General features: G+C 34.7%; 1 protein-coding gene across 2 annotated transcripts in view; it reads right to left on the reverse strand.

The window, feature by feature from the left end:
* The window catches only part of SCAPER (S-phase cyclin A associated protein in the ER), a 504,096-nt gene that overhangs the window by 317,887 nt on the left and 171,058 nt on the right, over positions 1-15,151 (reverse strand). For both annotated transcript variants that reach the window (XM_004276347.3, XM_033440145.2), the window contains exon 16: positions 2,539-2,694. In XM_004276347.3, the coding sequence (XP_004276395.2) occupies positions 2,539-2,694 (156 nt within the window). The remainder of the gene's footprint in view (positions 1-2,538; positions 2,695-15,151) is intronic.

Here is a 15,151-nt window from a genome sequence, read left to right on the forward strand (position 1 = left end):
ATCTATTAAACAAATGAAGCGTAACTTTATAATATTCATTATAAATCTATATACTCACAAATAAAAAGCATAAACCTACAGCAAATGAACTGTAAAGATATCTAACTCTCAACCCTTCTGAAACCTCTCAGACTCCCATGTACCTTGTTTCACAGTCAACGATGTGTTTATGGCAGCCTAAGAAAGGATTTTGCAACCCCGCCCTTTACGCCTACAAATCAGAAGATTAGGGCAAGAGGACAAGGCAGAATATCTAAGAAAACTGGGCTTAAAACTAATCCATCAATAATTTATATGGCAAAAAAGGGAAATTGAGAATATATGACGGCAGCATTAACTTAGTATTTCACTTACAAAAAACAAGAATCACAATTGCCTTTAACAATTTAACATTTATGTGAATGTTTCAAGAATAAAAGTAAAGCAGATGGAGGGCCTCTGAATTCTTTATTAAGTCAATATCTTACTATTATTGTATTTACAGAATGTTTGGCATTATCTCCTTGCACATATAGTAATGACTACATATTTAAAAAATTTTTAAATTTTATATATATGTTATATATTACCAATGAATTTTTCTAGTATCAGTTATCTCGATTAAACTTATGTACATACATTTTAAATTTTTCACTGAAAATTAAATCCATAGGAAATTTCTACATTTTTAAAGATAAAAATAAGTCTGAGTAGTCAAAAAAAATTTTAAGTGTTAGTGAGTTCAGAAGATTCCTTACTACTTTCAGAAAATAACTGCTTTCCTTTACGCCTTAATAAATGTTCCAAATTATAAAATGAGTCGTCATTTTTAAACAGAAGATAACTGTTATATTTCAAATCTGCAAAATAAATGCAGAAAAAGTAACTAAAGATGTCTACTCAAAAATATACAATATTACTCATATATTTCCCCCCAAAATCCAGTTAAGAAGTTACCTCTTCCACTGAACTTTCCCTGACATTCCCCTCCCACCAAGAGAGCTAATTATTCCCTACTCTGTGATACCACTGTAACCTATACAGTACAGGTTTCTATTACACTTTCACACTATGTTGTATTATTTGCCATAAAGGCAAAGATCATATCTCATTTATTTCTGAATTATTAATGCCTAATGGTTGCTCAAAAGTAATACACAATTTTCAAAATAATAATTTTTTTTAACATCTTTATTGGCGTATAAAAAAATAATTATTTTTATAAATTGGTTTGACGCAGAAAACAAAGAGCAATAAAGCTGAAGGGATGGCTCAAATTAAAAATTCAAATATCCTATTTCATTTACTCATTTAAGAATGTTAATGAGTAATTAACTTTTAAATGATAAAAATGAATTTTTTACTGTTCCTTTGAGAGGAAAAGCTAAAGTTTCTCTAAAAGTAGTATCCTGTATTTTTAAACATAAGTTAGCTTGACACTCAGATTAAAATGAGACCTTGAACTCAAATCAAATAGAGACTGGGGTGAATATGGGACTGCTTGCTAGTGTACAAAAAGAGCATAAAGTAACCAATAAACTTGAAAACTGTAATATTTTAATTTCCTAAAATTACCAGTGACATGAAGAAGCATGAAACATTAATAACATCTCTAGCTTTTAACATAACAACAAAGCTCTTCATGGTCAGGTCCCTAACTCTACATGCCATACTCACTCATCTCCTGCATAGAATGCCTACTTTGCACCATTTACGACTGTCTCAGTTTTCAAAACTTAGTTGAGGCACCGCCTCCTCCAGGAAGCTTTTCCTGATGTTCTCACGTCTTTGCCACTCTCAATTTGAGTAACAGGTTCTCCTTTGTGCTTCCAAAAACGTCTTTACTGTTATACTAATCCTACGGGTTAAGATTTGTTTACATATATGTCTTCCCATTGAGATCAAGGATATATCTTTTTCATGTCCTTGAGCAAAGCACAGCACACAGATTATAGCAGTAATTCAATAAACGATGACTGAATGAATAAACAAATAAATATTAGTCATAATAGATAAAGTATGTCTGCATCCATATTTGATCTTGAGGAAGATTTAAATAGTTTAAAACCATCACTAAAGTTTATGTGTTAAGTCTTCTTCCCATCCTGAAAATGGTAGCTAACTTAGGGTATGCTACAGAGGTTAAAGTACCTGATGACACTGCCCAATATATGACAGGTGCTCCTTGTCATAAACATAAAGATTGCCCAGTTACTAAGGCTATATACATTGGTTCAAACACAATCCATTTGTAAGGGAAGAAAGGAACATATTCTTGCCCAACCCAATTAGAAAAGAATAGATAATAATCTGTCCAGAGCAATTTAGTCCTTCATCTAGTTGAGACTAGAGATTCAAATTGACAAAAACACTGATACCCTTTCTGAAGGAGTACACACTGCCTTGGCAATCAGACTTCCCATTTCCAAACCGTGCTACACTAAACCATGCATCCTTGGGAACACAGACTTGGTCTTACTCCTTTTTGTATCCTCAGCACCTGGCTCAGAGCCTAGAAATGGCTGGTGCTCAATAAATGCTTGCTGAATAAAATTCTACCTGAACAGCTTCATCACGTGCTTGCTTTTCTTCCTGTCTTCGCTGACGCTCTTCCTGTAACTCATTAAGCCTCTGCTCATATTCCTTCAATTTTGATAAAACATCATGGCGTTTGTTCTGGGCTTCGAGGGTATTTATAAAGGCAATTTCGTTTACCTGTAATAAAAAAAAAAGAGAAAGTGAGTTTCAAATCAGGTTAATTCTAAGGCACATCACAAAAATATGAAACTTAACAGTCTTTATATAATAATACAAACCAGTTTTAAGGCATAGACCAAAAAATGAACGACTTATAGTCTTTTCTTTCAATACTTATCCCCCAAATGGATAATAATCCAGTGTACATAACAAACCCATAGGCCGCAGTAAGAAGTGATTTAGAGAAGTGGTCCCCAACCTTTTTGGCACCAAGGACTGGTTTCGCGGAAGACAGTTTTTCCACAGACAGGGGTGGTGAGAGGATGGTTCAGGCATTAATGCGAGTGATGGTACAGGCGGTAATGCAAGCGCTGTTCAGGTGGTAAGGGAAGTGATGTGGAGCAGCAGATGAAGCCGCTTGGTTGGCCGCCACTCACCTCCTGCTGTGTGGCCTGGTTCCTAACAGACCACAGGACTGCTAACGGTCCGCGGCCCGGGAGTTGGGGACCCCTGATTTAGAGTAAAGGTCTGCCATTGAAATATATTTTTTTTATTGAAGCATAGTTGATTTACAATGTTATGTTAGTTTCAGTGTACAGCAAAGTGATTCAGTTATACATATACATATATTCTTTTCCATTATAGTTTATTACAGGATATTGAATATAATTCCCTGTGCCATACAATATGACCTTGTTGTTTATCCATTCTATATATAATATCAATAGTTTGCATCTGCTAGTCCCAAATTCCCAATCCAACCCTCCCCCTTGGCGACCACAAGTCTGTTCTCTATGTCTGTGAGTCTGATTCTGTTTCATAGATAAGTTCATTTGTGTCATAGCTTAGATTCTATGAATAATGATATCATATGGTATTTGTCATCTCTTTCTTACTTCACTTAATGTGATAATCTCTAGGTCCATTCACATAGATGCAAATGGTATTATTTCATTCTTTTTATGGCTGAGTAATATTCCATTGTATATATTTAGATCTTCTTTATCCATTCATCTGTCAATGGACATTTAGGTTGTTTCCATGTCTTGGATACTGTAAATAGTGCTGCTATGAACATAGGGGTGCATGTATCTTTTTGAATTATAGTCCTGTCCAGATATATGTCCAGGAGTGGAATTGCTATATCATATGGCAACTCTATTTTTAGTTTTCTGAGGAACCTCCATACTGTTCCCCATAGTGGCTGTACCAATTTACATGGTCACCAATTTTGTAGGAGGGTTCCCTTCCTTCCACACCCTCTCCAGCATTTGTTATTTGTAGACTTTTTAATGATGGCCATTATGACCAGTGTAGGATGGTACCTCATTGTAGTTTTGACTTACATTTCTCTAATAATTAGTGATGGTGAGCAACTTTTCATGTGCCTGTTAGCCATTTATATTGTCTTCTTTGGAGAAATGTCTATTTAGGCCTCCACTGAAATGTTTTTAAGAGACAAATTAAGATTTTTATAGAAACCATTTTATAGTTACTTAATATCATTGTGATTTGACATTATACAAGTTACATTAATTTTAATAGGTATGTACATTATTCTAATGAGTATGAGATGACAAAACTTAAAGTAAACAAACAAATCATTTTTCTTCAACATACACCAAATAAGTGACAATTAGGTACAAGATATTAAACTATATACCTCATCCTCAACTTCACATATATTGAGTCTGAACAGTCAAGTTTTGCTAGAGATTACAGTTTTTTTTAATAGATCTTTATTGAAGTATAATTGCTTCACAATACTGTGTTAGTTTCTGTGGCACCACAAAGTGAATCAGTCATACGCATACACATGTCCCCATATCCCCTTCCTCTTGAGCCTCCATCCCATCCTCCCTATCCCACCCCCCTAGATCGTCACAAAACACCGAGGCGATCTCCCTGTGCTATGCTGCTGCTTCCCACCAGCCAACTGTTTTACATGCAGTAGTGTATATATGCTGATGCTACTCTCACTTTGCCCCAGCTTTGCCCTCCCACCCTATGTCCTCAAGTCCATTCCCTATGTCTACCTCTTTATTCCTGCCCTGCAACTAGGTTCATCAGTACCTTTTTTTTTTTAAGATTCCATATATATGTGTTAGCATACAGTATTTGTTTTTCTCTTTCTGACTGACTTCACTCTGTATGACTCTAGGTCCATCCACCTCACTACAAATAACTCGATTTCATTTTTTTTTATGGCTGAGTAATACTCTATTGTATGTGTCACGTCTTCTTTATCCATTCATCTGTCGATGGACATTTAGGTTGGTTCCATGTCCTGGCTATTGTAAATAGTACTGCAATGAACACTGTGGTACATGACTCTTTTTGAATTAGGTTTTCTTAGGGTATATGCTCAGTAGTGGAATTGCTGGGTCATATGGTAGTTCTATTTTTAGTTTTTTTAACACATCTCCACACCATTTTCCATAGTGGTTATATCAATTTACACTCCCACCAACATAATTAAATGAAATAGAAACAAAGAAAACAATAGCAAAGATCAATAAAACTAAAAGCTGGTTCTTTGAGAAGATAAACAAAATTGATAAACCCTTAGCCAGACTCATCAAGAAAAAAAGGGAGAGGACTCAAATCAATAAAATTAGAAATGAAAAAGGAGAAATCACAACTGACACCACAGAAACACAAAGGATTATAAGATACTACGACAAACAACTATAGGCCAATAAAATGGACAATCACAAGAAAATGAACAAATTGTTGGAAAGGTAAAACTTTCCAAGACTGAACCAGGAAGAATTAGAAAATATAAACAGACCCAACACAAGTAATGAAATTGAAGCCATAATTAAAAATCTTCCAAGGGCTTCCCTGGTGGCGCTGTGGTTGAGAGTCCGCCTGCCGATGCAGGGGACACGGGTTTGTGCTCGGTCCGGGAAGATCCCACATGCCGCGGAGCAGCTGGGCCAGTGAGCCATGGCCACTGAGCCTGCACGTCCGGAGCCTGTGCTCCGCAATGGGAGAGGCCACAACAGTGAGAGGCCCGTGTACCGCAAAAAAAAAAATCTTCCAAGAAACAAAAGTCCAGGACCAGATGGCTTCACAGGCGAATTCTATCAAACATTTAGAGAAGAGCTAACACCCATTCTTCTCAAACTCTTCCAAAATACTGCAGAGGGAGAAACACTCCCAAATTCATTCTATGAAGCCACCATCACCCTGATACCAAAACCAGAAAAAGATTATCACAAAAAAATAAAATTACAAACCAATGTCACTGATGAACATAGATGCAGAATCCTCAACAAAATACTAGCAAACAGAATCCAACAGCACATTAAAAGAATCATACACCATGATCAAGTGGGATTTATCCCAGGGAGGCAAGGATTCTTCAATATATGCAAATCAATCAATGTGATACACCAGATTAACAAATTAAGGAATAAAAACCATATGATCATCTCAATAGATGCAGAAAAAGCTTTTGACAAAATTCAACACCCATTTATGATAAAAACTCTCCAGAAAATGGGCATAGAGAGAACCTACCTCAACATAATAAAGGCCGTTTATGACAAAACCACAGCAAGCATCATACTCAATGGTGAAAAACTGAAATCATTTCCACTAAGATTAGGAACAAGACAAGGATGTCCACTCTCACCACTCTTATTCATCATAGTTTTGGAAGTCCTAGCCACAGCAATCAGAGAAGAAAAAGAAATAAAAGGAATACAAATTGGAAAAGAAGAAGTAAAACTGTTACTGTTTGCCAATGACATGACACTGTAAATAGAAAATCCTAAAGATGCCACCAGAAAACTACTAGAACTAATCAATGAATTTGATGAGGTTGCAGGATACAAAATCTCTGGCACAGAAATCTCTGGCATTCCTATACAGCAACAACGAAAAATCAGAAAGAGCAATTTATGAAACACTCCCATTTACCACTGCAACAAAAGGAATAAAATACCCAGGAATAAATGTGCCTGAGGAGGCGAAAGACTTGTACTCATAAAACTATAAAACACTGATGAAAGGAATCACAGATGACATAAACAGATGGAGGAATATACCATGTTCTTGGACTGGAAGAATCAATATTGTGAAAATGAATATACTACCCAAGGTAATTTACAGATTCAATGCAATCCCTATCAAACTACCAATGGCATTCTTCAAAGAATTAGAACAAAAAAATTTACAGTTCATATGGAAACGTGGAAGACACCAAATATCCAAAGCAATCTTGAGAAAGAAAAATGAAGTTGGAGGAATCAGGCTCCCCCGACTTCAAACTATACCACAAAGCTACAGTAATCAAGGCAGTATGGTACTGGCACAAAAACAGAAATATAGATCAATGGTAAAGGAGAGTAAAGTTTTTATGAGTAAAGTACAGTTAATGATAAAAAACTGGAAAACGTCTGTTGGGGTCAAATTTCTCATTCTTGAAAGCCAGAAGGAAGACATGCCACAGTGAAAAAGGTAGAGTGAAATTGGGAAGTAAACAAACTCTGAAGCTTACTCTCTCTGAAAGAAGTATAGACTCCAGGAATCCATGTTGGATGAAATAAAATCTATCACCAGATATGTTACAAACTGAAACAAGAAAGTTTGAATACAGTTCTAGCAAAGATTTCCCAATCTCCATCCCATGTAACTACTTTCATAAGTAAATTAACAATATAATCATTTCTCAAGGTATACTGAAAGTATAAGACAAACAGGTATGCTCAAGGAAAATTAATCATAATGTATCAAGGGTCACATGTTAAACATAATCAAGATGAAAGAAAAAGAAATGAGACCTAATGCTCCAGACAAAATAAATAAAATAAAATTCAGAGGGAAGAATGTGCAAAAGCAGCATAAAAAATACAATCTGTGATGTTGGTCAAATGCTACAAAATTTTAGTTATGCTAGTTGAATATGTCTGGAGACGTAATGTACAGCATGGTGATAATAGTTAATAGTACTGTACTATATATATACTTGAAATTTGCTAAGAAGATAGATCTGAAATCTTCTTAGTGTGTGTGCATGCACACACACACAGTAACTAAGTAGAGGTAACAGATATTTTAATTAGTTGGATTGTAGTGATCATCCCACAATGTATATGTATATCAAAATATCAAGTGTGGGCTTCCCTGGTGGCGCAGTGGTTGAGAGGCCGCCTGCCGATGCAGGGGACACGGGTTCATGCCCTGGTCCGGGAAGATCCCATATGCCACAGAGCAGCTAGGCCTATGAGCCATGGCCGCTGAGCCTGCGCGTCTGGAGCCTGTGCTCCGCAACGGGAGAGGCCACAACAGTGAGAGGCCCGTGTACTGAAAAAACAAAAAAAAATCAAGTTGTACACCTTAATATATACAATTTTGATATGTCAATGATATCTCAATCAAACTGTAAGTAAGTAAAAAAATAAATAAGACATTTCCTGGAAATTAACTGGAAGAAAACATAACCAAAGAAACAGCAGAATATCTCCTAGGCAAACTTTGTAATGTAAAAAGAAGTCAACACGAACCTGAATTTAAAGGTGCAAAAAAGATGATAAAATGACATGATAAAATAAAGGAAGACTAGAGAGTTAAGAAAACTTAGGCCAAAGTAACACAATCACAGAATTAATTAAATTAGAAAAAGCATGAAACAGAGCAAAGATGGTAAAAAGTCGAATCACTAACAGAGGAAAGGCTTGTTATAATCACAGTTAATATGGACTTTAAAATGAAAATTTATGTGTAAGTAATAACTTTTGAACAATGGAGAACAAGTTAAGATGATCTAATGTAAGAATAATATCTGTAAAGTTAAGAAAGACAAAATATTCCAATATATAATACAGAAAATTTTCCCTGAAAAAAAGAAATACTGAAAATTGAGAAAGCCCACTTTATTTCATGAAGAATTTATTCAGAAGATCAACACCAAGAATATCCTTATTAAATCACAAAACATTAAGGAACAAGCACAAATTTTTTAAGCTTCCAGGCAGTAAATGCAAGTCATCTATGAGAAAGAGGGAGAAAAAAATCTGTCTGGCCTCAGGCTTCTTCACAGAATTAGTTAATGCTAGAAAAACATGGAATAATGCCTACAAAACTTTGAAGGAAAGATATTCTGAACCATGAATCTGATCTCTAGCCAAGATGTACTCAGAAATGCCACAGGCCTTTGATACCTAAGAACTCAAGGAATAGAGCACAATAACCTCTTCCTGAAAAAATTACTTGTTAATAAAATCCAGCCAACCAGGTCAAAACAAAGAACTCATGAATGGAGGATTAGGCAAGCTGTGCATCCATTCATACATAGAAGGAAAACTAAACTGTGGAATTTATAGTTTCAGAGCAAAATGTAAATGTTATAAACCTTAACAATGTAAAAATAATGAAACTATGAAAATTGTTGGGAGGAGATCTTGTGATAAACAAACATTTATTACAAATTCAATAAGTCCCTCAATTTTACTTCCTCGTCACTTCATTCTCTTAAAATGGAACTAAAATAGAAATGAATACTTCTTATTAAGAAGTACCATGGATAGTATAATTCTTTTTTTTTAAATTAATTAATTAATTAATTAATTAATTTTTTTGGCTGTGTTGGGTCTTCGTTTCTGTGTGAGGGCTTTCTCTAGTTGCGGCAAGCGGGGGCCATTTATCATCGCGGTGTGCAGGCCCTTCACTGTCGCGGCCTCTTGTTGTGGAGCACAGGCTCCAGACCCGCAGGCTCAGCAGTTGTGGCCCACGGGCCTAGCTGCTCTGCGGCATGTGGGATCTTCCCAGACCAGGACTCAAACCCGTGTCCCCTGCATTGGCAGGCAGACTCTCAACCACTGCACCACCAGGGAAGCCTGATAGTATAATTCTATTTTATAAAGTTATCTATTCATTCAATCTGAACATTATTCTAAAGAGATTTCTGGAAGAGTATTTATAATGTCAATGGTAGCTATTTCTGAGGGTGGGATTTTGAGTTTCCTTTGCTACATATTGCTTGAATTCTTTAAAATGAGAATAAACCATTTTCATAACAATATGGCCACTATTCTACATATAAAACAGTATTAAAGAAAGCTAGAGTAATGCATTTATACTAAGAAAGACAAGAGAAAGTCCCTAAAGGTTTTTAAGTTGAGAGGTAATAAAATAATGCCCTTAAGAAAGATTAATTTGAAGGGAGTAGGGACAAAAGGCAAGAATAACAACTGCAAATATTGATAAATGATCACAAGCTTTCCAAGTCTAGATTAATGGGAGACTAATGATACCATTCATCTGAAATATGGATTTCAGGAAAGGCAAATGATTTGGGATACAGGGGTGGTGACCTGATGAGTTTCACTGGATACAATCATCAAGCAATAGGTAACTGAGTCTAGAGCTTCATTGAGAGGGTGGGGTTAAAATGCAGATCTAGGAGTCACTACAGAGAGGACAGCTGAAGCAAGGAGAATGATTGTGATATTCAAGGAAAGGAATAAATGAAGTGGACTGAAGGCAGTAACATTTAAGCAGCAAAAGAAAAAGGGAAGATAGTAAAGCACTGGTTAGGAAAGCAGAAGGAAAACCAAGATAGCGCAGAAGAAAGTGTTCTAGAAAAAAATACATAACAGTGTTGATAATGAACAGATCCAGAAAAGGCTTTTAAACATAGTGATAACAGAGTAACATTCTGAAAGGAAAGTACAGTATAGCATAGAGGAAAAATGGTGTCATAAGGAATTCAAGAAGACAGGAGTGATGAGGTAGTGGAAATGAGCACAGACAGCTCTTTCTAGGAATCTAGTGATTTCCAAAAGGAAAGAGTAGGTAATCTATAGAACGGGTGGAAGTAGTCAGTCTAGAGGAAGAAAGCAAAGGAGCAGGCACAAGAAGATAACTGATGAAGCAAATTTTAAAAGCAGGCAAGAGGACACAGCACAAGGAAAAGGCTACTGCCATAAATAAGGAAAAAGATGTCTTTTCCTCAAAAAAAAACCCCCAAAACCCTGTAATTATGAGTAGACACATTGCATCTGAAAAGCTATCAATGAGACCATTAAGAAACTGAAAATAAAAGCCATTTTATACTATTAAATAAATGAAAATCGGGTGCTGAATAACTCTGCCTGTAATAATAATCACTAACAACTAAATAGTAGATCACTTATTTTCAATCATCTGTGTATCCAAGAAAGAACTAAGACATTTGAGAAGACTTAATTTATGCCAAGAACTCACAAAAAAAGTATATGTGGAAAAAATATCTTACACAGGACTGAAATAAATATATTTGGTATGTCTCAAGGACATATTCTTAAGTTCTAGTGGAACTTAAGTATATTTTAAATCACTGGATTATTAGAACTTCTGGATTAGTAATAAAACAACAGAAATGCATTAGGGACTTAAGGAAAAGTTAGGAAGTGGAACACAAATAGGATGTGGCATTCTATGAAACTGTAATATTTTACAGAGTATTTACAGCATACCAAGGATGGCATTAACTGCTTCACAATACGCACAACCTAATTTAATCCTTTCAGCAATTCTTTGAGATGTAGGTAAGATTATTCCTATTTTACAGATCAACAAATAGGCTGAGAGGCTAAAATAACACCCAAGACCATTCAGCTACCATGTGGTAGAGTCAGGACCTGAATCCAAATTTATCTAACTCCAGAGACTTCAGTCCTCACTATTATGATGAAAAATTACTTTTGAAGAAGGAGCAACTGTTTGATATATGTGGAACCAAATTTCCTGATCATAAAAATCACCTGGGGGGCTTATAAAAAAATAAAGCTCCTCAGGGGCCACTCTAGCATTACTGAAAAAAACCTGCAAAGCTTGGAAATCTCTCTTTTTAACAACTCATATTACTGTTATAATCAGGCAAGATTGGGAAATATTGGCACGTGATAAAACCAAAGGTAGGAGGAGGTTTTGTCTCATAGATTAAAATGTCTGGGGATGAAAGTAATCGGCAATGTTTCACACAAACTTTTAAGATATTTATGTAATTATACTAAGAACAATTCATTCATAAAATATTTAAATGAATGAGAGAACAAGAAAAAACTAGATTGTCTATTTTTATTTTCTTTGTAGATATAATACATTTCAAAAGAGGGTTTCAGAGATTATCGAAGAGAAAGCAATGAAAATTAAGAGAACCAACAGGGCAGCAGTTGGTAGCAGGGTTTTAAAGCAGAATTTCACATCAGCAAAAATCTTAGTACAGACTGTTAACTCAGTGAACCTGGATTATTAAGAATTTTTAAAACTGAAAACGGTAGCTGATATCTTTATGTAAAAACAACCAGCAGTCAACCACTTACCTTGACGGAAATTATTTAAACTATAGTTTGGGTTAATATGTTTATAGGAGCCACTTTGGTTTAATGAGATTATAATGAAAGTAAATATATTAGGCAATTAGACAGATCAAAATTCATACAAGTCATATAAAAAAAGACCACAAAATGAAAATACTAAATCAATAATAAGAACAGTGGTAAAAGCATAGGCTTTGGAACCACAAACATCAGGATTTTAATTCCGACTGTGTGACCATCAACAATCTGCCTTCAGACTGCTCCTCTAAAACATAAAAATAATACATAGTTCAGAATTTCCACTTCCAGCTATGATGGAGTAAGAGGGTCCAGATGCACCCTCCCACCTTAAACAACTAAAAAATTAGACAAATATATAAAATATATGACATTCAATTAATGTAACACAGCAAATATCAAAAGAACAAAGGACAAAACCACATTATTCTTGCAATAGATGGAGAAAAAGGATTTGACAAAATCCAATACCCCTTCATGATAAAAACACTCAACAAACTAGAAGTAAAAAGGAACTTCCTCAATCTTTGAAGTGTATCTATGAAAACCCCATACCTAACATCATATTTGATGATGAAAGACTAAATGCCTCCCACTCCAAAGATCAGGAACAAGACAAGGATGTCCACTCCTACCACTTCTATTCAGTATTGTATTGCAGGTTGTATCCTGAGCAATAAGCAACAACAACAACAAAAAAAATCAAAGCCATCCAGATTGGTAAAGAAGTAAAACTATCTCTAGTTGCAGATGGTATGATCTTGAATATAGAAAATCTTAAGGAATCCACTAAAAAGCTATTACAACTAATGAGCAAGTTCAAGCAAGGTTTCAGGAGATAAGATAAATATATAAAAATCAATTGTATTTCTATACACTAACAGTAAACAATCTGAAAATGAAATTAAGAAAACAATTCCATTTACAGTCACCTCCAAAAGAGTACAATCAATACTTAGGAATTAATTTAAACAAGAAGGTGAAAGGCTTGTGTGCTGAAAATTAGAAAACACTCCATAAAGAAATTAAGGAAGATTTAAATAAATGGAAAGATATCCTGTGTTCATGGATTGGAAAATCTAATATTATTAAGATGGCAATACTCCCCAAAGCATGGTAAAAATTCAATGCAATCCTAACAAAACTCCAATGGACTTTTTTATGGAAATGGAAAGCTTATCCTCATCCTAACTGCAAGTTGCCCCAAACAGCTAAGACAACATTGAAAAAGAACTAAGTTGGAGGACTATAGTTCCTGATTTCAAAGCTTACTGAAGTGCTACGGTAATCAAAACAGTGTGATACCAGCATAAGGATAGACGTATAGACCAGTGGAATAGAACTGAGAGAAGAGAAATAAACCTGTACACCTATGGCTAATTGATTTCCAGCAAGTGTGCCAAGACCATTCACTGGGGAAAGAATAGTGTCGTCAAGAAGCAGTGCTTGGACAAATGATATCCACCTGCAAAAGAATAAAGGCAGACCCCCTACCTCATTCTGTATATAAAAATTAATTCAAAATGTATCTATGACCTAAATATAAAAGCTAAAACCATAAAACTCTTAGAAGAAAACATGGAGGTAAATCTTCATGACTTTGAATTTTGCAATAATTTCTTAGCACAAAAAGTACAAAAAATAAAACAAAAGATAGATAAATTGGACTTCATCAACATTAAAAACTTTTGTGCAAAGAACATTATCAACAAAGTGAAAAGGTAACCTACACAGTGTGAGAAAATATCTGCAAATTATATATCTGATAAAGGACTAGTATTGAGAATATACAAAGAACTCTTACAGCTGAACAACAAAAAGACAAACAGCCCAATTTAAAAAAATGAGCAATGGACTTTGAATAGACTTTTTTCTAAGGAAGATATACAAATAGCCAATAAGCACATAAATATATGCTCAATATTGTTAGTCTTTAAGGAAATGGACAGATTCCTAGAAAGACACAAATTACACAAGAGAAATAGATAATATGAATAGCCCTATGTATATAAAAAAATGAAATTTTTATTTAAAAAACTCATCCACAAAGAAAACCTCAGGCCCAGACGGCTTCATTGGTAAATTCCACAAAAAATTTAAGGAGGAAATTGTACCAGTTCCACATAAACTACTTTAGAAAACTGAAGAGGATGGAAACCTTCCCAAGTCACTTTAGGAGGCCAGCATATTCTGTTACCAAAAGCAGACAAAGACATTATAAGAAAAGAAAAAAAAAGATCAAAATCCCTCACAAACATTGATGCAAAAATTCTTAAAATTTTAGCAAACGAAGCACACCAAAATATAAAACTGATATTATATCATGACCATGTGAGCTTTATCCCAGAATTGCAGTTACTTTGGTATCCGACAATCAAATACTGAAATTCACCATTTTAAGATCTTAAAAAAACACATAATATCATCTCAATAAATGCAGAAAAAGCAGGTAACCAAATTTAAAGTCCATGGTAAAAAAATTTTAGTAACTAGGAATAGAAGGGAAGTTCCTCAATCTGATAAAGAACATCTATGAAAGATCTACAGCTAATATCACACTTAATGGTGAAAGACTGAATGCTTTCTTCCTAAAATTAGGAGCACGGCAATGATATTGGTTCTCATCATTAATCAACATTGTGCTAGTACTGGTTAATGCAATAAAGGGAGATTTAAAAATGAAAAACATACAGGAAAAGAAGTAATAAAACTAGAACTAGTAGGTTTAGCAGGGTTGTAGCATATAAGGTAATACACTAAAATCAAATGTGTTTCTATAAGTTAGCAGCAAACAATTAGAAACAAATTTAAAACAAGATACTATTGACAAGAGCATTAAAAATATGAACTGCAGGTAAATTTCATAAAATATATACAAACCAAAATAAATGGAGATATATGCCATCAGACATATGGTTCAGAATACTCAATATCATTAGGATGACAAGTCTCCCCCAGATTAATGTATATATTCAATGCAATTCTAATCAAAATACAGGCAGGCCTCTTTTGGGCAGGAGGAGTAGAAATTCATAAGCTGATCCTATAAATTACATGGAAATGCAAAGAACCTAAAAGAGCAAAAGTAGTTTTAGAAGAAAATAAAACTTAAGGATTTATACTTGATTTCATGACTTATTATAAAG

Source organism: Orcinus orca, chromosome 2 (genome assembly GCF_937001465.1).
Source record: "Orcinus orca chromosome 2, mOrcOrc1.1, whole genome shotgun sequence".
Taxonomy (NCBI): Eukaryota; Metazoa; Chordata; class Mammalia; order Artiodactyla; family Delphinidae; genus Orcinus; species Orcinus orca.